The sequence below is a fragment of the Podarcis muralis genome, chromosome 9 (assembly GCF_964188315.1).
Source record: "Podarcis muralis chromosome 9, rPodMur119.hap1.1, whole genome shotgun sequence".
In the NCBI taxonomy this organism is placed as follows: Eukaryota; Metazoa; Chordata; class Lepidosauria; order Squamata; family Lacertidae; genus Podarcis; species Podarcis muralis.
This window is the reverse complement of record NC_135663.1, coordinates 18,414,900-18,442,293: the sequence shown is the minus strand read 5'-3', so window position 1 is coordinate 18,442,293 and position 27,394 is coordinate 18,414,900. Positions and strand designations below refer to the sequence as shown.

General features: G+C 41.6%; 1 protein-coding gene across 5 annotated transcripts in view; it reads right to left on the bottom strand.

The window, feature by feature from the left end:
- GRID2 (glutamate ionotropic receptor delta type subunit 2) overlaps positions 1 to 27,394 on the bottom strand; it is a 798,573-nt gene that overhangs the window by 137,394 nt on the left and 633,785 nt on the right. For all 5 annotated transcript variants that reach the window (XR_013394137.1, XM_028743834.2, XM_028743835.2 and 2 more), the window contains exon 11: positions 20,694 to 21,006. Coding sequence is in view for 4 of the 5 variants with exons in the window: in XM_028743834.2 (XP_028599667.1) it covers positions 20,694 to 21,006 (313 nt within the window). In the remaining variant the exon portion in view is untranslated. The remainder of the gene's footprint in view (positions 1 to 20,693; positions 21,007 to 27,394) is intronic.

The window sequence follows — 27,394 nt, the reverse complement described above, 5'->3', positions numbered from 1 at the left end:
AAACAAGGCCAAAAACTGATTTGATCATGATATTTCTTTTTTTAATCAGTCCAAAGCTAAGGTATAATCAGGACCAGCTAAACAGAATGATAATAAGCCATAGGGGTGTGTCTGCTTAACAATCCTTTATCCCAATATAGGAAAACTGAGCCATAGTATGTTAAAAGCTATGGAAATATTGAATTCCAGTTTCTGACATGAAGCAGATGTGAGGTAGTCATTACTGTCCTCTACAAGATTCCTGGGAAAGAAAGCCTGAACTCGAGCAGCATGGAGATAGCAGAGGTGGCCAACCTGTGGCTTCCAGATGTTGTTGGATTCCGACTCCTCACAGATGACCCCATTCCTGCCCTAACATGAGCCTGTTTCCAGGCTTCTATCAGTTTTTTCCCTTCACTTGTTATCTTTCCAATGTGCTGTTCTTCCAATAAATAGCAATAGGTAGCCTGAGATACAGTAACTGTCCCAAAACCACCTAGTGAGTTTCATGGGTAAGTGGAGCTTTAGGAAAACAGGAAGCTGCCTTATACTAGGTCAGACAACTTGCCCTTATAGTCCACTATAATTTACTCTGACTGTTGCTTTCCATTTCTCAGACAAAGAGGGTCCCTCCTCTCCATAACCTGCTTGGTTGCCAAAGGTTGAACATGGGACTTACTACACACAAAGCATGAGTTCTCCCACTGAGATATGGTCCCTTCCCCAAGGTCTCCCCAGTCCAGTGCTCTATCTGCTATTTTGCCAGATGGAATGGCCCCCCTTCCCATGACTGTTCCTTGGGTTCTCCTGACCCAGAACAGATTTGGGAGAGGTGCAGGAGACACATGGGGAGGAGAGGATGGAAAGTCCCACTGGGCTACCAGGAGCCTTTGCGTTGGCTTTCTCTAGTTGAATTCAGTCCTGACTTTTGAAGTCCCTCATGGTCATGAAGCTACCAAGAGGATGGATGGGTAATATGTGGTTGGGTATTCCACTCTGATCCATCTGTTCAACTGTCCTGCCCTCTCAAAGTCTACTTTTTATCCAGTTTTGCAAGGCAGGACTATTATTTCCTAAGAAAACTTGCAAGATTCCATTCCTGAAACAGAGTCCTGCAAGTCCATTTATCTAACTAGCAATTTGGTGGAGAAATATATGCCTTGAAAATTCCACATTTGTTTCTTATTAGTATTATCCTTTAACATTTTCTCCACTTAGGCTGCAGAATATTGCAGTTTTCACCAACCCACCCAATTTTCGTTTCTGTTCATGTTACTAGCAGGAAGATAATGAGAACACCAATTATTTCTGTAGGACAATCTACACTGAAACAAATTTACAGAATGTAGACAAGTGTTGCAGTTCTTTTTTTTAAAGCCCCCCCCCCCCCAGCCTGATCTTTGCATGCTTTAAAAACAACAACAGATAATGAGCCTCAGGGGCTGACATTTCGTTTTTCATCATGGATGAACATTCGCAAAAAGGAAGGGGAGGAAGAAGATTAGGGGGGCAAAAGATGGCTTGTTGCATTCTCCTGCAATAATAGAAGTAATATTAATTAGTACTTTTCTCATCTGAGTCTAGTTCCTACACCTGTTAATTATTCACTTTTGAGTAAAATCCCTTGATTTCTGCAGTAGCCTGCAGCATGGCCTTAGCAATCATGTGTGCAAATCTTATATGTGAAATGGTTGAGTATCCACAAAATGTGAACTATCTGCCAAACTCTAAGAAATTATTGTCTCTGCAGCTGACATACTATGGGTAACATCTTTCCGAGTGTTCCTGGAGAATGTAGTGACATCAAATAACCACAAAAAGAAACCTTAAGGGCAATCCAATCCTGTAATGTAGGACAGTCCCACTCATTAGTCAATGGCATAGAGCAATGCAATGCAGCCTTCAGAGGGAGGTGAACTGCAGAAAAATCCTTCTGGAGCAAACAAGTCATAATAGTACTTGCAAGCTATCCAAGACGTAGCCCATAATAACATTTTTCTTACATTATAGGACCCTGAACTGCCTCTGGGACAGTACCGGATTTATGTATAAGCTAAACAAGCTATAGCTTAGGGCCCCACTCTCTTGGGGACCCCCAAAAAATTTAAAGAAAAAAAAACCTGGATGTACATTTCCAAAATATAAGATAAAAAACAAATAAAATGGCTTTAGATACCTATTAGGTCCATAAATTACCATATGGCATATATTCAACACAAAAACAGTGGCAATTTGTTGTTGACAAAAGACAGCAGGACATATAAAGGGCCCCATTACCTTCAGTAGCTTTGGGCCTCATCAAATCTAAATCCAGCCCTGCTCTGGGAGTACGCATGTATGGCACCACACAAATCATGTGTGTACAATGTGCGATTTGTACATTATGTGTATAAAAGGACAGGCAGTTTAAGGATAAGGAGATTCTAGGCAGGGTTCTCTTACAACCCTACCCAGAGATACTGGGGATTGAACTTGGGTTCTGCATACAAGGCAGATGCTCTACCACTGAACTATGGTCCTTCCAGACTAAATGCTCCCCATCTGTGGTTCCATGTGACTTTTATTAGATTAATCTGGGGAAACATTTTCTGAGTACTTAAAGCAAAATTTTAATTTGTATGAATTTGTCTGTATACTAATCCCAGTCACAAGGTTTCTCTGTAGATGTTGCACGGTGCACTTAACTCCTTTATTTGTATAAATGAAGTGCCAGGTAATAAGGAACTGTGAATTTGCTAAAAACAACACCAAGAAATCTACCTCAATTTCTGACATCCTTCTTAGCTGTCTTTGCATTGATCCCAACTCTCACTGCAAGTAGCTTAGTAGTGATCACCCAAGAGTGTTTTCTGTACCACAGTAAACTATGTCCAAAGCTGTTATGTGGGAATTACTAAATAAAGATGCATATTGATGTGTTTAGAGAATGTATTATTGAACTAAACCTCAAGGGGTTGGAGCTACTCGCCTATCAGGAAACATTTGGGGCTTTTTAGTTTAGAGAAAAGGGGATACATGATGAAAGTGTCTAAAATATGCATGGTATGGTGAAAGTGGAAAGATAAAATACGTTTCTTTCCTTTCCCATAATTCTATAACAGGGCCATACAATGAAGCCAAATGTTGGAAGGGTCGGGGAAGACAAAAGGAAGTATGTCTTCACAAAATACATAGTTAAACTGCAGAATTTGCTGTCACCAGATGTAGTGATGGCCACCAACTTGGCTTTAAAAGAAGATTAGACAAATTTATAGAGGATAAGGCAGATTGAGGACCACCTCAGAATGACTCAACACAATAGGGAAATTTTAAAGGTGAGTTTATACAGCGTGGAGCTTGGAAGAACTGGGTACCTTGTAAAGATTCATAATCTAATTATTATTTTTACAGTGCTTGGAAATCATGTTTAAGGGCAACACCCCAAATCTGCCCTTTGTGGGGAAACCTAAAACGACCTCGAAGGAGGTGGAGCTTCCAGTGAAAAGCAGGTGTTGCACCTTTAGTTTGATGGATGATAGGTCATCTGTTCTTTTTGTGGCATTAGGCTACAGATGAGAGTAGCCCAGCATACAGGCTGCAATCCTAACCTAATTTGCCTGGAAGTAAATCCCAATGCATTCAACAAAATTTGAGTTCTGAGTAAACATGGTTAGCATTGTGCTGTTAGCTACTTTGTGCCATCACACTCTGGACCACCCTGCCAAGTTGCACTGAAAATGCTAATCGAATGCCTCCTGCATTTGGAAATTAATCTCTCTGCCAAAGTGCATTGGACAAGGTCTCACTCTATGTGGGTTTTCTTCTCAGTCTTCTTTGTTAGAAGATTTGGCCTCCTTGCATATTTATGCGCCAAAGTGTATAAGCTTAAATGGCTAGATGTCACAAGTTTTATCATGTTGAAAACTACCTTTTGGTTGTACATATTTTTGTATAGGTCAAATTAACTTCATGATATCAGCCATTGTAACAATTTAAATGGGACCTGGGCCTGCAAATGTTGGGATATGCATAATATTTGCGAGTTTGCAGCGCTGGATTTCCACAACATGCTCTGCTGTTAATTCAAAACTGATCAAGCTACATGAATGAGCTTTTAAGGCATGAGCAGAATGTGTGAAAGAATATTTCTTTTATAATATCCAGTACAAATGAGCTTAGCCAGCTGCTGATCTCTTTAGGCAGCTATCTTTCACTCAGCCTTACAAACCTTCATATGAAACATTCTTTTCCTTTATTCTGTGCCTGATTAGCAGGGGTGGGGAGAGGAATGTAGAGAGAGAAAAAAGAGTGTGTTTTTTCTGTGAGTGTCTAGGGAGAAAGAATAGAAAATTCAGGAGCTTTCATAAGTCTAGTTTAGACAGGAACTCAGGTCACTGATTAAAAAGAGTAGAATAAAACGAAATAAAATGAGAACAGCGTAATAATAAAAACAGTTACCCAACTTCCTGTACTCGGTGACTTTTAGATAAAACCAATGCATTTAAATATATATTGAAATCATAAAATAGAGGTCTAACAAGTTCACTCCATAAGCATCAGGATCCACTGTGATAACAGGAAAGTCTAACCTCTTTCTAACTGAGCTGAGATTCCAATTTTCTGCATCGCTACCGGTGATAACACTGCACAAACAGTATTCAATCATTAAATTAATTCCCATTAAATCAACATCCTTAAAGATCAAACAGTCCTTTAATAATAACCTGATTAAAGCAATGTTAGCATAATGCATTAGCAATGCTGTATTTATATCTTCCCAACACAGATGCAACATATGGACAAATTTCTTACGGATGAAAAATTGATACAGTAGCTCTCTTAAGTATAAACACAATAAACACATAGGAGGGAATCAGGATCGTGTTTGATGGTCCCACCTGGTCTCTATGCATTTGTCCACACTTATGAGCAGGCCATAGGTGCATACATGTTCTCCAAAAGTAGGCTCAGTATTTGCAAAATATGGGGTACAGATCTCACATATAGTGCTTACTTGCATGCAGTTTGTATAGACATCTGCTCTAGCCTGACGTTTGAATGAAAGTGCAGAGATCAGGGCCAGGGCCAGTGGATGTGATTCTTTTTCTGAGCCCACACATGTTCAGTATAAATGTGATTATCAATGGGAACTGAAGATGGCTGACAACAAATGGCAGTAATCTAATTAACAAGTCACACTTGTGCTCCCTATACATCAACAAAGTTTTTGGGAAACAAGTTAATATTTTGTATGCAATGAGAGCTGTTCTTTTATTCAGATTTTGTGGCTCAGCATGAATGGATTGCTTTCTATGAAAGAAGGTCTATTTGCATATGTGTTGGCAGATACTTACATATTTATGTGTCACAAAAATAAAATGCTTGGTCCTGCTGAAGCTCTACATAATCTGAAAATCTCAAAGGCAAACTAGCACAGAGGTTACTCTCAAGTGATTTATCTTTATTTCTTAAATTATGCAAAAATGGCAAATTAGCTGACTTGCAGCTGGGCTTGCCGATCAGAAGGTTGGTGGTTCAAATCCCCGCGATGGGGTGAGCTCCCATTGTTTGGTCCCAGCTCCTGTCAACCTAGCAGTTCGAAAGCACACCAAAAAGTGCAAGCAGATAAATAGGTACCACTCCGGCGGGAAGGTAAACTGCGTTTCTGTGTGCTGCTCTGGTTTCGCCAGAAGCAGCTTGGTCATGCTGGCCACATGACCTGGAAAAACTGTCTGCGGACAAACGCCGGCTCCCTCAGCCAGTAAAGCAAGATGAGCGCCACAACCCCAGAGTCGTTCACGACTGGACTTAACTCTCAGGGGTCCTTTACCTGTACCTTTACAGATGAACAGGACTGCATGTAAATGCACCTTGTGTATTTCCTCTCTTAGTTAAAACACAAAATGAATAATGACACTACCCATAATTTGTGTCTGAATGGTAATCAGCTATATTTAGAGATCTACATATAGGCAGAATTTACATAACCATTCGAAGAATTATTTGCAATCATCACAAACTCACCGGGAAGGGCCCTACCTCAGTAGAACAGAACATCCTTTGCATGCAGAAGGGTCTGAGTAGAGTCCCTAGCTTCTTCACTTTAAAGAACATAAGCAGGAATGGGGGAGGCCCTGAAGCCCCATTACTACACATAAAGGTAAAGGTAAAGGTACCCCTGACCATTAGGTCCAGTCGTGACCGACTCTGGGGTTGCGGCGCTCATCTCGCTCTATGGGCCAAGGGAGCCGGCGTCTGTCCACAGACAGCTTCCGGGTCATGTGGCCAGCATGACTAAGCCACTTCTGGTGAACCAGAGCAGCGCACGGAAACGCCGTTTACCTTCCCGCCGGAGCGGTTCCTATTTATCTACTAGCACTTTGACATGCTTTCGAACTGCTAGGTTGACAGGAACTGGGACCGAGCAACTACACACAACAGATATACTAATATGGATGGACCAATTGTCTGAGTCCAGTCTGCCATTGACTCAATTTCAAAACCTGGTTCAGAAAAAAAAGTCTGAATGGTAGTTTGAGTAAAATAACCAAGTCACAAACTAATAAACAACAAGAATGATTAATTAATAAGAACACACCTATACAATGGAGGATTCAAGCCCCCTCCAACATCATAACATAGCATAGCATAGCATAGCATAGCAATCCAAATATGTATAACAACCAACAGAGCTAGCCCAATACATTTTGGCAACTGAGGTGGACCCCAAAATTGTGCTTCCCTCTCTGCCAGGGAAGAAGCAGGGAGGGAATATCTACAACAAGAACAAGGGATGGAAGAAAGGTCGGCATTGGGATCTGCTGACTGGATGGATCCTCCTGCCTGAGGCAGTTGCTTCACCTTGTCTGCCATGACAACAAATGCATCAGTGAAATTACAAAACAGCATAGAACTAAGTCTCAGCCAAAGTTGAATGACCTGTTCCTCCTAGTTTTCTGAAAAATAGTTAGAATAGGACATGAAGAGTCATTATCTACTCTTCGGATGCTAAGATTGCCCCACATCAATGTTAAAAGTACTCTAAATGGTCACTTTTCAACCATTGGAAAGGTAAGTCATCTGTACACTAGTGTAGCCCGAACCTCAAAGTAAATTGTATCTTGATAGGGTTTCTTCCTTTAAATGGGTTTTAACAAATAATGTGAATAGATTTTCTTGAAAGAAGCAGAGCTGTCCATTGCTCCAGTTGCATGTGTGTGTTATAGGCTGAATTGCAGAATGATGACGGAATCTGTGTTCCTTCAGGTGTCATTTGGACTTCAGCTCCCATCAGCTCTTGCCGGCATAGCAATTGGTTCAAGGGTGATGGGAGTTGTTGTGCACCAACATCCGGATGACCACTGATTCCACGCCCCTGTTTTACAGAATGGCCAATAAATGCTATTTTTGTGGATTTAAGGCCTGTGGTTTATAATCTGAGCCATTCTACTGCTGCCCATTCCCAGCCATGCAAAACAACATCAACAAGCTAGGTAGCATACTTTGTGAAGATGTCACAGTGGGTGACTCCTATTCAAAACAGTTTTGGTCACGCACATTTTCTTCTGGAAAATTACAAACCTACAGAGATTGGTGCACGGTTAATTAAGAATAAATGTCAACAGAAAAGAACGTTGTTGCAGGATTATCGCTTCCCACCAGCAGGGATATGCCAAGAGAAATATAAGTAAGACAGAGCAATTTATTAAGCTACTGTACACTCCAGGCAGTGCGTTTTTGGAGATTATTACAAGTCTTGGGTGGTAAATATAAGGAACCAGACTGAACAATGAATGGCTTTAAGCAACGGGGGGAAGGCTATAATCACCCAGAATCAGTCTCATGCTGAATAACACACTGCTCTTATGTAATGGAATTTGAAGACAGAGCAGCCAGATCGATTCCTTTAACATTGAACTTCTAGAAATTTCACCGGGAGCCATTAAGTTCTAAATGTGACCAGTCATTCAAGATCTAGTGATTCTTCCACCCAAAACATGGAATATGCCATTCCATTGTTTCATGCATGTAGCTGCCTACTTCTCTGGGTGATAGATAGGTAGTTTCAGGAATGGCTGCTATAGGATCCATTTCCTTGGGAGAAGAGGGAGCTGCCTTAAACTGAGTCAGATCACTAGTCACTCAAACTCAGTGTTGTTTACACTGACTGGCAGCAGCACTCTGCAGCATTTCATGCAGGAGTTCCACAGCCCCACCTGGAGATGCTTCTAGGGATTGATCCCAACATCTTCTGCATACAAAGTAGGTATTGTACGAGTACCACTAAGTTCTGAGTTTGCAAATATCTCTTGCAAACCATGGGGGAGAAGGGAAGCAGCCAGACACTCAATCCTAGTGTGAAAAGCAGAATCACCTGCCCAGAACCTTGTGCACTGAGAAGACATCTCCACCCCAATATAACACCAGGACTTTGTTCCAGGAGGCATTTCATTAACCATTTTGCCTAGCTTTCATCTGTACAGTGTTCTGGGAAGGAACATGTCTATATTTGCATAGCCATCAAAAATTGTATCCCGTCTTTCCATCAAAATGGTGCCCAAGGCAGCTAGCAGTAAAACACAAACAAGCGGTCAAAACATAAAAAACGAGTCGGTGAAACATCACTGCAATTACTGTATATAAAAACAATTTACTAGCCTGCAAACATCATCCAGCTATGCCTTTGAGGGCCAGAAAGAGGGTTTCCCTGAAGCTTTACCAACCTGCCCCCACTTTTTTTCAAAGTTTTGACTGTAATTTAACATATATCCAAGGCCTATGGCCATTAAATAATCTGGCCTGTTAATGCTGGTTGCAGGAGGGACACTGTTATTATGATTATTTTATTATCATGCTGTCTATTGGTATACTTCTTATTATGTCCTTATTTTTATGTTCTGTAAAATGTGTTCTTAATGCTGAACACCACTCTGGGATCTTTTCATAAAGAGTGGTATATAAATTAATAATGATAATGATAATACTGAAACTACTACTACTAATAGTATTTTATCCTTAGCTGCCTTTAGTGCCATATGACAGTTAAACAGATAAGCCTTTCTTCTTCTTCTTCTTCAGAGCACCTCTAGAGGTTCCCCAGCCCTGCTCTAGAGACACATCAGGTGCCCATCTTTGCCTGTTAGCAAGCAATCAAGCAAAACAAAATATGTCAATTTCTTCAATAAAACATCAGTTCTGCTTTGTGCATCCTAGGGTCAACGTTACAGCTCATGGTCAAACATGCAATATCTTAACATCCCCTTTCTGTACACTGTTTTATCTTTTAAAATGTGCACAGAGCTGCCTTCTGCAACAGCAAAAGCATCATTCTTTCACATGGCAAGTAGGAGAGAGAGAGCACCATGCAGTTCTGAGTAATTGTCCTTAAACCCTCTCTAAGTCACTTGCAGAGGCAGTTTTAGGGCAGCGCCTGCGGTTCGCCTGGACTTGGTGCAGAGCTAAGGAGGGTGCCTTCTCAAAGCCTGGGAAGCACTTGCCTGACTTCGGGAAGGAGGCACATGCAGGCAAAGGCTGGAGAGGGTGTCAAATTTTGGCCTCACACAGGGCGCCACATCACCCTAGTCCCTTGCTACAATAATTTTCAATTAAAAGGCAGTGGATTTCAAACTTCCCACCTTCAGGGAATTTCTATGCTGATTTGATTTGTGTGCCAAGGAACCCCAGCCTCCCTGGTCAGGAAAGCATCCTGGGATGCTTTTATGGTACATTTTCAATTAATCTGGGATGCATATTATGTCATTTAGGTCTAGCTTATTCCTCCATGATGGGAGCTGCAGTTTACAACATCTGAAAGGTACCACATTGGCTACCCCTGCCTTAGAATATGCCTAGTTGTCACCTGCAACAAGCTTTGTAGGTGAAGGAAAGATTTACGATATGACTGAATTCTTTTTACTGGGGGGGGGTCTTCAGTACCAGTAATACTGAAAGTACAGACACCCTCTGATGTGCTCTCATGGGTGTTTCCATCTCCTTTCCATCCCTTTTTGCCAACTCCCCACTGAAAGCTTCAACTCCATTAGGGAATGCATTAGGGGGCTTTTAGCTTTTCCTTTGCCAGTATTTAGGGTAGAGCTAGAGAGGACAACAGCAACTGAGCTGCCAGACCCTTCAGCTGGCAGCCTCACATCCAACGTTGTGTTCTGCAGCACAGTGAAGAATGAGACAGGGTTTCAAGTCACATTACAGTCTGAGATGAGCTATTTTCACGGAAGTGTTTGTTGAAGCTTTGTCCTCAAATACTTATTTTCTCGGTACCTGAGGGTCAAGAGCAATACATATAGACAAGTTGAAGCTTAGCCCCAAAGTAATAATGAAATTTTGTCGCAATCTATCCAGATTTGTCTGTGACCCTTGGTCATGCCCTGTGGCAAATCAATGTGGTAATTAAATAGTCCTGGTGATAGAGATGGGTGTCATGAATTTGCGTGCCTGGCAGAAAGGCTCTACATTATGAATACCTGATTGACCCCTAATTAACTGTAATACTAGACTCCCAATCCCAAGGGCAGGGAAGGGCTTCCGTCTTGCCGTTTCATATCAACACAGTACATTGTAATATACCTTGAGCTCAACAAGAAGCCTTTCTCTGCCTAAGGAGAGAGAAAAATATAAGAAATCGCTGTTCCTACTCAAAAGACATTGCTGTTCTCCCCAGTCCCAAAATGATGTAATAGAGCTGGTAAAGTGGTACAAAATGATCAAAGGATAAAAGGATCTTTACTGTGAAGAAAGGCTAAAGTGTCTGGGGCTTTATAGCTTAAATTAGCGTTCACCAACTTGGTTCTCTCCAGAGAATCCTAGGAAGTAGTTTACCACTCACAGAGCTACAATTCCCAGCACCTTTAACAAACTACAAAATGTGGATGTGACCGGTAAGAGATGGCTATTGAATTCACCTTCTACTCTTGTGCTTCCCAGAGTCAACTGGTTGGTTCCTATGACAACTGGACGAGGGGGTTCTTTGTCTAATCTTTGTTAGCACTGCCCTTTGTCCTTATGGTTTTAGATGTTCCTGATTTCCTCAGTGGTAAATTTCTGGATTCTCAGTTTTCTAAATGTTTCATATTAGTTAAATTGGATAACCACCTGAATGTTCTCTTTTTCTCAGCTCGCAATTTTAGTAAAGAACATATGTTTGAAGTAGGATGCAATTTGAAATGCCATTTCACTTTGTTCATTTTTCACGAATTATTGAGCCCATCCTCCTTCACAGCTCTTTCTCTTTCAAAATGTTGATGCCCTCTCACCCCTGTGCCCTTTGCCTGCATTAGATTTTGTAATTGTTTTTGAAAACTTTGATGTGTGTTTCATAACATGAATTCCGGCCATGTAACTAATATGTACCACATTTTGGTTTACGTAATTTTACTTACGGTATCTGATTTCAGACGTATGATACATGTGTTGCATGTGCTACAGTGTGAATGTGCACAGTGTATGTGCATCTGTGTGTAACCTTTTAACAGAAACACCCCTTTCTTTGTTGTTGTTCTTGCTGCTGCTGATATTTTATAACCCTTCATCCATAGATCTCAGGGCAGTTCACACCATGGAATTACAATATAAGAAACACAAACTACCTAATAAAAATAAGAACAAAAACAAACCAATAATCCCCCTCCCACAATACAAAAGGGCAGCATCGGATGTCAATCAGCCAAAGGCCTGGCTGAAGAGGGACGTTCATCACATGGATCGATCACCTGTGGGAATCAAATTTTACACTGCTTGCTGCTTGTTAGCGTTTCACAATACTTTGTGATGCTTACAATATTTTGGTACTAACTTTGCTTTCCTGCCCGGCTTTCAGATGATATTCATCCTGATGCTGAGGAGAAAAAACCCAGCGCTCAACTGAGAAAATATGCCAATTGCCAGAGACAACAGACTTGTACTTAGGCTTCATTGTTTGTTAAGCTGAGCTAATGACTGAGCCATTGTTTAGGATTACACTCTGTCCTGCCAGACAAAGAACACCCCCAGCTTCCCTCATGAAAATCTAAGGCACTCAGTTTAACAGAAGGAAGGGAGCAGGGGACAAGAGACCAGTAACACCTAATTACCATAATCATGAAAATATGAAGCTAACAAGGCAGGATTTGCAATTATGTAAAAAGTTTTTGAATTCCCCCCCCCCCCCACCAAAAAATATATATGTAAATTTCAGGAAAGGATGGTCCAGGACACTGTAATGCTGTGAATGCTCTCTGAATCTCGCTTAATGTATACTCACTCCAGTGAAGGCACAAAATAGTGGATTCTGTTGTATTTTGTAAGCAGTGTCAAAAAACATGAATTTCATGCATATGCCTAATCTGAAATACGCATAACCACACACACAGTTGTGCACACCCACACCCACACCCACCCACACCCCAGCCTCATGTATTATTTTGCTCTGCCCCTCCTCACTCATGTCTAAGTACAGTCCTAGTGACAGGTAATATCTATGAAGGAAGAAAATTCAGTGCAATTACATGGTTATGGATTAAACGCACAGTCACTCTTTCTGGAAGGGCAAAGCCTTTAAAAAAAGATAAGAATGCAGGGTCCACACATCAATGGAAGGCAGGCTTCTCTTTTAATCCTGTTTCAAAAGTGACAATTTAGGAATGAGATGTATAGAAAAGTCCATCTCATAAGGCCACTACTGTGATCTCTGGGACTGACCTTTACTTTTCAAAATGTGAAGGGAGCAGCTGTTAGTCATAGAGAAGTTTGCTCGTTTTGAACCCGGAGTGGGGAATTTTTTCACTCCAAGGGCCATATTATCTACTATGCAACCTTCTGAGGGCCACATTCCAAAGGTAGGTGAAGCCAGAGACAAAGGTGGCTGGAGCAACAAATGCAAAGTTTAACTTTCTACAGTAGGCTGGTTTCTACACACGCAACCTCTTCTCTATCCTTCATTCATGGAAGCCAGAAGTACGATCTGAGTTCAAGGACAAATTCTAGCCAGGCAGAGCCAATGGGGTGTGTGGCTGGGGAGGGAGTCTGGCCCAAGGAGAGTCCTGTGGGGAGGGGCTTGGAGGGTCATATTTAGCCCCTTGGCCTGAGGTCCCCCACCCATGTGTTGTAAGAGAGTCACAACATCCATTACGAATGTTGTGGATTTTCTAGTTTTCTCTTCGTTTGGCAATTGCATTTTTTAACAAATCTTACAGTAGAAATCCAGATGGAACTGCCTTGTGAATTCATTCAACATGCACTTTGCTGTCCTGCTACCATAATTAAAGTTCTTCTACTAATGATGAAAATCGTTCCCTGGATGCTTTGACAGTATTTTCCTGTTAATCAAGTCTCCCTTGTTTATATTTGGATGTAGCTGTTCTAATTCAAGTTTTGTGTATTGCTGGAAAGGAAACTCAAAGATGCTATAAATAAGATCCAGCCAGCAATTGATATAACATTTTGCTCAGCTTCTTCCTGTAAGCCACATTACTTTGGCCCTGCCTACTTCACCTTTGAATCAGACTGAAGCCTGGCCAACTCTGAGAGCTTCTCTCCAAAAGCACAAACATAAACAGCGTCTTAAAGGTCCAAAAAAAAAAAAAAAATCCTAGTTCTAAAAAACCCACACATGAACTCAACAGCTGCTGTGCACATGGGATGGAGCAAAATATAAAAAGTAGCAGGTGAAAATAACATCTTTCCTGTTCCAATCTAAACAGCATGCCCTGTTTGCTAAATCCTAACATGTATATTTTTATTCCAAAAGCGCTATTTTCTACTTTCATCTTTGCCAAGGCTGGAAGAAATAAGCCTGCGTGCAGTTCTGAACCTTTAGTCAATACAAAATAAGGATGATGCAAGGCCAGGACATGTTTGGCGGCCCCAAACAAAGAATTCAAAGGCAGCAAAGAACCAGTAGCCTCCCGGTCGTGCTGCTTTGTTCCTTTCAATGCAGGACACAGAAGTTCCTGTGCCTGTGCTTTTTTTTTTATAACACGAATGACTACCTTGTCATGTTTTAAATCAGCTAACAAGAGAGCCTTCTTAAGCGAACGTGACAATATTTAAAATGTCCCATATTGCCTTGCTTAGGATCTGCCAATCACAATTAACGGCAGCAGATTTGCTTTTCTAAAATAAATAGACCCACATACTTTTTCTGCAGCCTGGAAAGCAGATGAGAAGTGAATATAGAAGCCAGACTTAGCACTGTAGCCAGTTAATCTGTCATTGGGAATTACTTTCGGCTTTCTCTCTCTCTCTCCTGTATTCACTGGGGTTAGTAAACAATAGAGCTTCTGCTAACATAGTTTTTGTTACATTCAAATTGAATGTGAAATGCTGGATGACATTATAAATGAATCTTCTGAGCTGTAGCACTAGAATTCCCGGGCCTTCAGTGTCTCTATTATTCAGTCATTCTGCACATTCATGTATTTTGATATCAAGTCCATTTAATTCTTTGCTCTTTTCTTTTCAACCAAATTAAAATTTGTCCTGCTTGAAGGAGATATGCCTCTTTAGACTCTCGCTTGTTAAAACAAAAATAAAAAACACCATAATGGAGGATGATGAAGAAGGTCAATAAAACTTGTTCCCAAATGTACAGACTGAGCTAAACCTAATTCTTTGTAAATATGAGTTTTGGTTGCAAACTACAGTATAAACCAGGCTTCCTCACCCTCAGCCTTCTGAATGTCTTGAGACTATAAATCCCATAATCCCTGACCAATGGTCCTGCTAGCTAGGGAGTTGTAGGCCAAAAACATCTGGAGGGCCAAGGTTGAGGAAGCCTGGTATAAACCATTGCTGTGGTGCAGTCATGCTGGTGGCATCTAGCTGAATTCTATGCAACTTTTCCAAAAGAAATCCAGAAAGGACATTCACAAACTGCAGAACCTCACATCTCTTTTCTGGTGTTTTGCCACCCCAAAACCATAACCTTACAAAAAAATACAACCTTCCTGTTTAAACAGGCATTTGTTTTATCAGATGTACATCTAATGAGCCTCTGTATTGGCTACTGCTGCTCATCTCTGCTTTTATTATGTTGATTTTAAAAAACAAAACAAAAATGGTACTTTATGGTTGGTTTTAATTGTCATTAGCTACCATGAGCAGCGTGTAGTCAAAAAAAGGGCAAGGAAACAAACAAACAAAATTAACCATAACTTTTTGTGCAGTTGGAAACTACAGTCATGCCATCTTGGATTCCATGATGGAAGAGAAGTGGGAATTTAAGAAAATCTGCTATATTTTTTTTGAAAAGATGTTCTTTAATCTTTTATATTCTTAATACATACCCTCCAAGTGTCCCCATTTTCCAGGGACGGTCCCGGAATTACAAAAGCCACACTGACTACCAGTTTGATCCAGGAATGACTCCCCTGCTCAGCGCCTGAGGGCCCCAGTCCTGCCACTCAACACCTGGCCCTGGGCGGGGCCTGATGGGCTCTATAAAGGACTGCTGCCGCCGCTGCTGCTGGGCAGAGAGGGCTCCATTTTGTTTGTTTGTTTAAATTGCTGCTATTTTTTACCTATATAATTTTAAACTGTGATGTTAATGCTGTATTCTTAGTTTTAAATTTTGATTTATGTGGAAATTGTTTCCAATTTGGTTGTGTATTTTTTTGATGTGGTTTATTTATTGTTTATGACTTTTGTAATTATGTAAATCTTGTTATGCTGTAAGCAGCCTTGAGCATTGTTTTTTAACTGTGGAAAGGCTGCATACAAATAAATGATGATGTTGATGATTTCCCCTGCCAATGCTGAACTCAGGAAGGAGGATTGTCGCAAGCAAAAGTAATGGCAGCTGCTGCAGCTGCAAGAGAGCATCCCATTGCCTCTGCATGGCCACTGCTGCCGGCCTCCTCCCTTGGGCAACTTGTGGCAGCTGCTGGAGAACAGAGGAGGAGAGGCTGCTGCTGCTGCTGCGGAGGCCCCGCACCGTGCGATGCGCTGGCCCTAAGGGGCAGGCAGAGGGCAGGGCCACCTTGAGTGGGAAGAAAGGGGGATTGAAGTGGAGTGAAATTCAAGGGGTCTTGATTTTTTTAAAAAAGTGCTTTGTGTGCCCGCATCTAATCTTGTCCCTTTCTAAAATTTATTTATTGGTGTGTGTGTTTCTTTTGTCAATCTGCCAAAGAATAATATAAAATCAAATCAATATTAAGGGGTTTTCTCAGGATGGCGGGGGGCATTTGTGCTGGTGACACTCACCCTTCTTCTGATAGGAAATGCTCTGCGGGGGGCAGAGAAGGGGATCAAGGAGGGTCATTTGGGGGAGGGATGAGAAATGTCCCTATTTCCATCTGAGGAATGTTGGAGGGTATATACATATCCTTTAGCAATTACCGTATTTTTTGCACCATAACACTCACTTTTTTCCTCCTAGAAAGTAAGGGGAAATGTCTGTGCGTGTTATGGAGGAAATGCCTACGGGTGGCATGCCTACGGATTTTCCTCCTCTAAAAACTACGTGCGTGTTATGGTCGGGTGCGTGTTATAGAGCGAAAAATACGGTAGCTACTGCTGCTGTGTTTGAGGAAGATTCACGTTTAGAAATTCAGGAATTTACAAAAACTTACACTGTGGCTTTTACCACTGATTTGAGCTTTCTATATTTTGCAGGGGGGGGGGCAAGTTATATTACTCAGAGCTCTAGAACTCTTCCTGTTCTAGAAGAGGGAAACAGACTGCAGGAACCATATTAACTGCATAACCAAGCAATTTCCCCACTTTCTTTCTGTTGAAAGCTGCAAGGAGATTGGATGGGGATGAAGATTATTCTATATTATGGACAGAGAAACCTTGAGTAGAGTCCACGGCAGAGAAACCGCCACTTCCTAAGCTCTGCCACCTAGGCCTGCATTGCCACTTCTGTCTCAGCGGCATCTACGCTGGCTTGATCATGTACACAGAATGGAAGATGGCAGGATCTCCACGGATGTGCTCTCATGGGATCGGGCTTCAGGCACTAGGCCTGTAGGCAGACCAACTCTACATGACAAAGGTATCTGCAAATGTGAAATGAAGGCTGGCAACATTAAATGTGTCATATGGGAATCTCTTGCAGATGATTGCAGTGCTTGGAGACAGACAGTCAGGTTGTGTATTCATAGCAGTGACCGCAGAAGGAATGATCACTGGGAGGAACACAGAGATAAGTGCACCTGTAACAGCAAAACCAGACACCTCCTTGTGCTCCACCTGCAATAAAACATGTCTCTCAAGTATCAGTCTCCACAGCCACAGCAGGCATTGTAACTCTCCAGTGAGAGTTGACTTTACCCCCAAAGAAGTACTCTTCCATTGTCTCCCAAGACAGGCAGATACCAACTGCAACTGAAGGACTGGGAGGGTACAAAGCAAAGCCATTTCTAAAGTTTAGCACACAGTAATGCCAAAGCCAACAGAATCAAGCCTCTTTAATGCCTGGAATCTCACCTAAATTTATGTTGCAGTCTCAGTCAGTTGCTTGTACAACAGATGCCATCTGAATTAGCAAGCACGGTATATCTCTGGTGTGGCAATGCCTGCACTAACTCATGAAACACAGCAGGAAATAACGCAAGCTACAGGCTATTGCTCCAGTTGCTCAGTCAGTTGTATTGTCCTAATTTTGCGTTACCTGTTTTCAGAGCTTGAAACTTCCTGTTGCCCTGGTGTGATTCATGGCACTGCACCCAATAAGTCCTCAGCCAAGCCATAAAGAAACAAAACCCAAAGAATCTGGCACCAGACGTGAGCACCAATGCTGAGTCAACAGTCTGTGACCCATTTGGAATATGTGAATGAGCATGGGTCGGAAGGCTGACTCAGAAAATGGAGAGGATAGATGACACTGGGGAATAATATAGGTAGATTTGAAAGCTGGAGGGAATGGGGAACGTAGCCAAGAAGGTCAGGGAAGAGTTGGTAGGTCTAAGACAAACGGAGCGGAAGCGAAACGAGCCGACGGGGCAGGCAGCATGTCAGCGAAGTCAGCCACAGGACCCAAGGGCACTGCTGAAGCTGAGGTCAGAGAGGTTTCTCTCCGACTGTGCCCCAGAATACAGTATTTGCTTTATGCACTGAATAAACTACCGACAGAAACAGAGACTGTTTCGAAGTTGCAAAGGGGGAAATGTTCTGTTACTCTTACACTGTTACTTAATAAACTGGAAATCCTACAGGCTTGAAACAAACTTTACTGTTTCAGATCTGCCCATTGCAATGATGGGTACTGTAATAATTCTTGATCACATTATTTATTTAATTTCTAGTCCACCGTCCCCAAGGAGCCCACTGAATTTCCCATTCATGTCCTTTCCTGTTGCACTTTTGTGCTTATTTGTGCTCATGATGGTATTGGGGTGGTTATACAAGATCCCCTCTTCAATACGTTCTGCAGCTTCAAAGGTCTTTGGGTGGACATGCTGTTACATTTCCAGTCCTTTAGCTTCCTGCTGAAATCCTGTAACCCTCTCCTACCACAAACATCCAGTTGTTGTTGTCCTGCTCTTGTTGCGCTATAGCACAAGTGTGCCGCTCCAAATGGCAATGATGGAGCAGTATTGGTGAAGCCTCGCAGCATAACTAAGTAAGTGGAATTATGTGTGGCCAATCCAGTATAAATCAGTGACTAATGCACTATTATTATGTCAATGACATGTTGTAGAACAAACCTGTAAAAAAAATCACCCGTCTGGAAGGGCCCATAGACAGTTCACACACTACACTGGCTGGGGGATAGGGTTGCCTCTTCCATGCTTCTTTGCTTGTTCAGCTTAAGGTGTACACATGTCTTTATGTATTCAACTGCATGCTCCTGGGAAAGCATGATTTTAGCCATGCAGAAGGAGATAAATGCATATAGGTATGAGGAGGAAGTCTGTGTAGGAAGCTGCAGCAATGAAGCAGGTCATTCTGGTGGCCATGCCTCTTCTCTCAGCGTGCTGAGATAAATGCTGAGGGGGAACTGTGGGCTTGGTGAGGAAAACTGAGAGAAGCAGGAGAGTTGAAAAGGAGTTGAATTGTTGGGACGCATGCCCATCCTGTTCACAGAGTAGAAGTTTGGGGGAACAGAGATAAGTGGATGGAGTCCTTTAAAGAAGCATAAAAAAAAGGTGAGAGGGGAAAAGTTCTCATTGCTTTCCAGTTGCCAGAAGCCTGAAAGTAGAACCCATGAACCAGTTGCTGGCTCCTTCCTCCCTCCTCTGTTCTGCTGGAGTGCTAGCCAGGGGAAAGAAGAGCAGGCAATTTAGCTCAGAAATGAATAACATAGCCTGTCATTCTCCCATTCTGGGGAGTCAGATGACACCGGAGGACCAATCAAGTAGCAGTGGTTGCGCTAAAGACCTGAATATGTTTCTTTTTACTTCAATCCAGGCACATGCCTCGGCCCAGTATACCTGAAGGAGCGTCTCCACCCCCATCATGCTACCCGGACGCTGAGGTTCAGCGCCGAGGGCCTTCAGGAGGTTCCATACTGTGAGAAGTGAGGTTACTGGGAACCAGGCAGAGGGCCTTCTTGGTAGTGGCGCCCTTCCTGTGGAACACCCTCCCATCAGATGGCAAAGAGATAAACAACTACCTGACATTTAGAAGACATCTGAAGGCAGCCCTGTTCAGGGAAGTTTTTAATGTGTGAAATTTTAATGTCTTCTTAATCTTTGTTGGAAGCTGCCCAGAGTGGCTGGGGAGACCCAGCCAGATGGGTGGGGTACAAATAAATTATTATTATTATTATTATTATTATTATTATTATTATTATCCCTGACCTTTAGCCTATGTGATTGGCTCTATGTGATTGACTTCAGGATACGCATTTGCCCTCAAGTTCATCGCCTGACACTGCCAGGTTTCTCTTCTTTTACACTCTCTACCACCACAGTTTCTCTGCTTGTCTGCCTCTAATCTTATTTCTCTGCCACATCTATCTTGCTTAGATACATTTTCCTTAGCTGCTCATTAAGCTTATCCATTCTCACCCTCATTTCAGGATTCATCTCTTTACTCAATCATTTTTCACACTGTTTTCTTATTCCGTTCATTCTTTTCCAAGCTACTTTCATCATGAGTCATAGATTCATAGAATTGCAGGGGACTCCAAGGGCCATCTAGTCCAACCCGCTACAATGCAGGAATCACAACCAAATAATTCCTGACCGGTTGCCATCCAACCTCTGCTTAAAAACTTCCAAGGAAGGAGAGTGCATCATTCCACTGTCAAACAGTTCTTAGTGTCAGAAAGTTATACCTCATGTTTCATCAGAATCTCCTTTCTTTTCTTTGGAACCCATTGGTTCAGCTCCTACCCTCTGGAGCAGGAGAAAACAAACTGGCTCCCTTTTCCATCGGACAGCCCTTCGGGTTTTTTTCTTGTTACAAAATTGTACACACATAAATCATAAAACATGGCATAACTAAAAGAAAATGGGTCATGTCTCTTCCCAGAATAGAAGCCTGTAGGCAGTCTTCTTTTTTTCCTTTCCTTCTTCTTTTAAACAAACTCTTTAAAAGGCATAGTCTCTTTTAGGAGCTTAATAAATTGCACATACACGTACTCATGCAAAGCATGTTCTCTGCCACATAGCCAGGTTTGGGGAATGTTTAGCCCTCCAGATGATGTTGCACTACAACTCCCATCATCCCTGATCATTGGCCATGTTGGCTGGTAGTTGGAGTCCAATTGCATCTGGAGGGCCACACAGGTTCTGCATCCCTATAATAAGAGCTGGCCTCCCTGTCATTTGCTAGGTAATATTTCCCCCCCTTACCTTGCTGCACGAAGGATCCATAAACAAACCACATTGAGTTGTAGAGAGTCGTTGAAGTCATTGATCCCATTTGCAGACGTGGTGGATTGAGCCAATTTAAGAGGTAGACCAAAAGTCCGACCAGCAACACCGTGCCAGCTATACAAGCCCAGAGGGAGAGGTCAAATGGTGCTAAGCAGGCAAACATGTCCATCGTCTTTTCAGCCTTCTGAAGCAGCACACCCACTGAATAGTCCATGTAACGGGTGGTAAAATCGACCACATTTTCCCGATCTGGTGTGATGGTTAATGCGGAAATGCCTATATCAGCTCTCTGTGGGAGAAAGAGTGAGAGAGAGGAGAACATTCATTTTCATGAGCAATAGAAAAATTTCAAAACCGTCATTTGATTTATAGCCTTCAACCCTATCTCAGCAAAACAGTTGCCCAGATTTGTTTATTTTAAATATATTCCTTATACATCCATCCAAATAGCAACTCTGCTAAGGGGAGAGAGCAGAATAGATACAAACTTGGCTATAAGCTTTTTTTTAAAATTAGGTTTTATTGAGGTTTTTTGTGTTACAAAGCAAACAGATAAACAGGGAAAGGTACATCTGTTGTCTCCACCTTCAATTCATAGTCGTTTTCACAGTTTGTTTGCATTTGGTGAGAGACACTTTTGTCATAGACATCTTGCAGTTGGGGGAAAGGAGAGGGTAGGAGGGGGGAGAGGGTTGGGGGATATTGTTCTTTTGCCTATTGGCATCAGGTTATTTCTGAAAGTTCAAAAAGAAACAGATACTTCAAATGTAAGTGACGAGTGGGAAATAACTGCTTTTGGATGTTTATCTTGGTCTTTCTTATGGACACCAATGTCACTACTGAAGCAAACTGGAAACCCTTGTGAGTAGATGAGGACTTCTGTCAAATTAAGGTCTTGTGCTGTCAACTTAGAAGTGAATTCCACTCTGCTCAACAGGACTCACTCACTAGTGCTTAGGATCGCAGCCTTAACTGATTCACCTGTTCCCTTTTATTTAAATACATTTGCATGTTGCCCAAGCTGCCATAGCCTTTTGAGATACTGAAGAAATAATTTACAATTTAAAGTGAGTGTGAGAGAGAGAACATAACTACCAAAACTACCGTATTTTTCCGTGTATAAGATGCCCCCATGTATAAGATGCCCCCTATTTTGGGGGACTCCAAATTAAGAAAACACCCCTCAGCACTACCTGTGTATAAGATGAGCCCCAATTTTAAACCTAATTTTTTGGTTAAAAAACCTAGTCTTATACATGGAAAAATACAGCAATCTTTATGAAAAATACTTAATGTGGCATTTCTACAAAACAACTCCAGTGGGAAAAGTGGGCTGATTTTTGGAATTTTAGCTATGATTTTAGTTATGATTTTAACCCCTTTTGTAGTTTTGTATCCAAGTCTATGCACTTCCTGACTGAGCAGAATATTGATTCAATCAAATGCATTTGTGATTATTCTATAAGTTTGTTTGCTGCTCTAACTACTGGTACCTCTGAACAATTAATCCTAAAACTTTTAAAGGCTTTGCATTTTTTTCTTAGACTGAGTTTGATGTCTTATATAAGATCATCTCTGATAGCCATAAACCTAACATGAACTACCTAAGAGCTAATTGGGTTCATGATTCAGAATGCAACAATGGAAGGATGCCATTAAATCATTAACCATATCATCTGTTGTCTTAGGCTCATTCAGCAAAAAATTGTACTTGAAATTCACTGGCCTTCAAAAAAGCCTTTTGTATATAAGAATTTTGAAAAATAAGTGGTGCAGAAATGATGGCTCACAAGAGACTCTCATCCGTATAATTTGGAAAGGCCCTACTATTGTGTCCTTTTAGAAAGATACCATCGACAGAAATAACGTACTCCTGTCCTTCAAGTCAGAACTCTCATTTAAACATCTTTTTTTCTGGGACACATCCTTGAAATCTGGAAGCTCCAAAAATCTACTATATTCTGCACTGCCAGAGCATCATTTGTAGCAAAGCATATTATGTTACAGTTCTGGTAATCATGTCCTTTGCCTCTAATCGAAAATTGGGTTGAAGACCTTTAAGACTTCTCCATTAAAAAAATGAATCATGTACTGTAAGACAGAGAGATCAGATAAATTTAATGCAATTTGGCAGCCTTTTCTAGAGTTGTTTTCTAATTGAATGTTACTCTTTTGCTGAGGTTTCACCCATGCACAAAAAGACCTTTTTAATTTAATATTTTCTCATTATGTCAAAACTCTGCCTTTTTTTGAAAACTAAATGCATTCTATTGGGAAATGTTGACTGGTTAAAGGAATAGATGTGGGGAGTAGTGGAGGGGGGTTATTTTTGTTTTATCGCCAAATGAGAAGATAACAACACTGTTCTCATCTCTCTTATTGTACTATCAGATTTTGTGTTAAACTCCTATTGATGTGAAATAACATATTTGTGATAAAAGAGAGCTTAGCTGTGGTTGGACCGTGCCAATAGGCCTTTTGTTGTGTTGTTTGTTATACTTCTGTTTCTTCAGAGAACTCCTTTCCTGCCCTCCAACCCAACACAGATCATCAAGGCAGTTCTCAATAATAAAAGTAGAAAGCAAAATTCAAAACACGTAAAACCAGATCAATAAACACAAATCAATAGCACCAACATAAAAATAGCTGTGAAAACAGCAGCAGCAGCAACATTTTCTGAACTGGATCAGCTTGCTCCAAAGCTCCTGCACCAGAAAAGGGTTTGGGGAATCTACTATATACATTGAAGAAGCAGGGGTGTGGATGAGCCCAAAGTCAGGCAGGTGTCAAGTTTTAAGATAGGAAATTAGGGTAAGAAAGCAACAGCCAGGCAGATTTCTCACACTGAAAGACATTGCTCACTCTGAAAATCTAGCTGGTATTCAGAGGCATATTGATGATGGGTCTCAAACCCTTGGCGAGTTAGGAACTTCCCCTGCAGATTGCTCTGGCTGATTGAGTGGACTCAACCAATAGTGGGCCCATCAGTTGGGAAGGAAGCCCATCTAGGAGAAGGAAAACTCTGATCTTAAACCTCCAATGCCTTGCAGGATATCTTCAGGAGAAGAAAGGCTAAAGATTAAACCAGGCTTCCTCAACCTCGGCCTACAACTCCCATGATCCCTAGCTAGCAGGACCAGTGGTCAGGGATGATGGGAACTGTAGTCTCAAAACATCTGGAGGGCTGAGGTTGAGGAAGCCTGGAGTAAACCATACACAAATCCAGAGAGGAGTACCTAAGATGGTTGGAAGATGCCTTGTACGCCTCCTTCCAGTAACTCCTGCAACCAAGCTGGTGCCAAACACATCGTTCTGCTTTCCTTTGGACCACATCAGCGAGGCCAAGAGGGGGCTCTTGTCATCTGGGCAGCCCTGGACCTCCAAACACTGCCCAGGCTTGCGCCCTGGGGAGGCCACTTCAGTGCCACTAGAACAGAGGTTTGACTTCACCTCCATTGTCTTTCGTGATAGATGCAGATGCCGACAACGATGACTTAAGTTATATCACACACTCACTCCCAATTTTAGTATGCATAATACTTCACTTGTAAGCCATCTCTGCAGCGTATGAGACCCTACTGCTGCATGGAGTGCTGGACTTCTACCCCTGTTCTGAAGGCACCACTAATTCCACAACTACTTTACGCTGAACCTGAATGCAATACCTCCTCTTATTGCTGATTACTGGCTTAGCACAACTACAGTTTCCTTTTTTAACAGAGCTCTCTGATGCATGCCTGCAATTGGAGAACTGCCTTTTTTAATCCAAAGAACCACACATCCTGTCTGAAGTGAATCAGAACTTTGATTACAAATTTATTACAAAAGAGTACAATATACTGTTGGTTTTCCTTTGTCTTGCGGATGTTCTGGTTGCAAAGTAACTTCAGAAAAATGAACATCTCCCGACATCCCTGGCAGATGTTAAATAGCACCTGAAAATGAAGTTACTATACCATATGGCTACCTGTCCTATACATAACAACCATGCTGCCTTTGTTCCTTCCAGACCCATTTAAGATATGAAGAAGGCTATTAATACATCCCTTGATCTAACCAGCTTACTGCTCAGCACATCTCAAGAGACAGCAGTCACAACTTCAGTAGGTGTTATTTTAACTTTCTTTTCACATGTGCCATTATAATTGCAGCAAAAGCCAAAGATGGTGTTTAAGGCAGTCACGCTAATGTGTTGTGCTTTTTTTTTCTTTTAAGGAAATTAAATACTGAATAAGTGACTGACTGTCCTTTTTTGAAATATGAAAAAGAATATTTAAATGCTCAAAAAGCTGCTACTCGTTTGAAGTAATGAGCTTTGCCTGTGATTGAAGCTGTGTGAGGCCCTTTATTGGAAGCTGAGCAGAGTGGAGGTGGGGGCAGGAAGAATGCGTGAATGGTTGGATCTGATCAATCAACATACAACTGTATTGAACATTGGGGATTTTCTTTCATCTCTGCCTAATGATGGCAATGTATCCTCCTTGCCACTCTGCAAAGTGAAATGTATCCAGCATCTAAAGTCTCACAGAATGGTCTGTGTAGGAAAGAGGAATGGATCCCCTTTGACTGTTCTATATATTCAGGCCAATTGATCACTAAAGGTTTTCCTGGACATATCAGCTTGAGGGGACCAACATTTTTCTATCATGAGAAAAATACTACATATACTGGTACATTAACCTAGCATATCAGGGAGAAGGTGAGTCTGAATATGGTAGTTGTGCATGTACAAGGAATATTTAAACATTCAATGTTGAAGCCGCAGCTTGAAGACTGACATTTATTTATAAAAATATTTGCATATACCATGATTTCATTTTAGAAAAATCCAAGTGCCTCACTATATATGTGGGAATTTAAGTTGAGTGGTTAATGTGCATAACAATTGACCACTGTGCATATTCACCAGGCCTAATGGAGAATGTGCAAATAATCCTTCCAGGAAGAGGGCACTGTGCACATTTCCTGGACAATATACATAATTTCCAATAGGCTTTGGGAAAGATGTATGAGGCTACCACCTTACTGAATCTGACTGGCTTGGCTCTGATCTGTACTTAGGTGAGTGCCTGAGAACCACATGCACACCATTCTGGAAATCCCTGACAAAAGAAAGGTGAACTATACATGTAAGAACATAAATAAAATTAACAACGTAATTCATACCCTCCAAGTGTGCCTATTTTTCAGGGACAGACCCAGAATTACAGAAGCTGTCCCTGTTTTCCTTATTCCTCTCCTCCATGTCTCAGAGAACAATGAGAAGTGGTCTGTGTGTGTTTGCATAGGTGCAAAAACTGAGTCTTGTTTATCCTAAAAATAAAATACCTGCACTAAATGAAGAGAATAGTGATGCTGGCATTGAAGTCCTTCCTATAATTTTGAAGGAAAGGCCACCAATCCACTTTAAATTCTTTTCTTATGAAACACAGGGAGTGTTGATTCCTTTATTGTAAAAGGAGCTTTACATTGTCTACTCACAAGTAAGTCCCACAGTATTCCCAGTTAACTGGGTAAAGACTGGGCAGCCTTACACTGCAAGCCCAAGCATTTTTACTCAGAAGTAAGACCCATTGAGTTCAATAGCATTCTCACAGTTTCCATTATTATTAATAGCTCACCTTTTCCCCTGAAAGGAACTCGAGGCAGCTTACAGCTAAAATTTTATTTCATTCTGTTTATCTGTGGAAGGTATTGTACACAATGCCTTCCCTCACACATTTTTTTCTTTCTTTACAACAGTCCTGAGAAGTAGGATTGGTGGAGAGGTTGTAATTGGCTTGATGTAGATGTATATATGACATCTACATGTTTGGCCAGTTAAAACATGGGAGAAGCTTCCTGATGTAGAATGGGATTTTCCTTATTTTCATCTGAGAAATTTTGGAGGATATGTAATATTATTATTCATCATCATGGAGATCAAAATGGGGCACAAAAATAAAATTTATTTTTAGAAAACCCAAGCTATAACAAGACAGCAGATCAGAAGCAGCACTGCAAAAAACTTTAAAATGCAATACATATCCTGTCTGTCAGCTCAGTCCAGATCAACCCATTGGAAATTCTCTCAAAAACAAATACATCTCTACCCGGCAACAAAATGCCATAAAGGAATGATCAATGGCCTTTAGTGCCACAATTCACTAGACAAGTTGCAAAACTATACTTTGTCCAATAAACAGTCAGTAAAGGTAAAGGGAACCCTGACCATTAGGTCCAGTCGTGGCTGACTCTGGGGTTGTGGTGCTCATCTCGCTTTATTGGCTGAGGGAGCCGGCGTACAGCTTCCAGGTCATGTGGCCAGCATGACTAAGCCGCTTCTGGCGAACCAGAGCAGCACATGGAAACGCGGTTTACCTTCCCGCAGAAGCGGTACCTACTTATCTACTTGCACTTTTATGTGCTTTTGAATTGCTAGGTTGGCAGGAGAAGGGACCGAGCAACATGAGCTCACCCTGTCACGGGGATTCAAACCGCCAACCTTCTGATTGGCAAGTCCTAGGCTCTGTGGTTTAACCCACAGTGCCACCCGCGTCCCTAAAACAGTCAGTAGAGACCTTCATTAATTGGGTTCCCTCAGATATCCTAGTTCTACTTGATTTCACAGGAACTAAAACCTGAAAATCACCAGTTTCTCCTGTAGTTTAGTTCCTGAAAGCCCCTTCACAAAACAA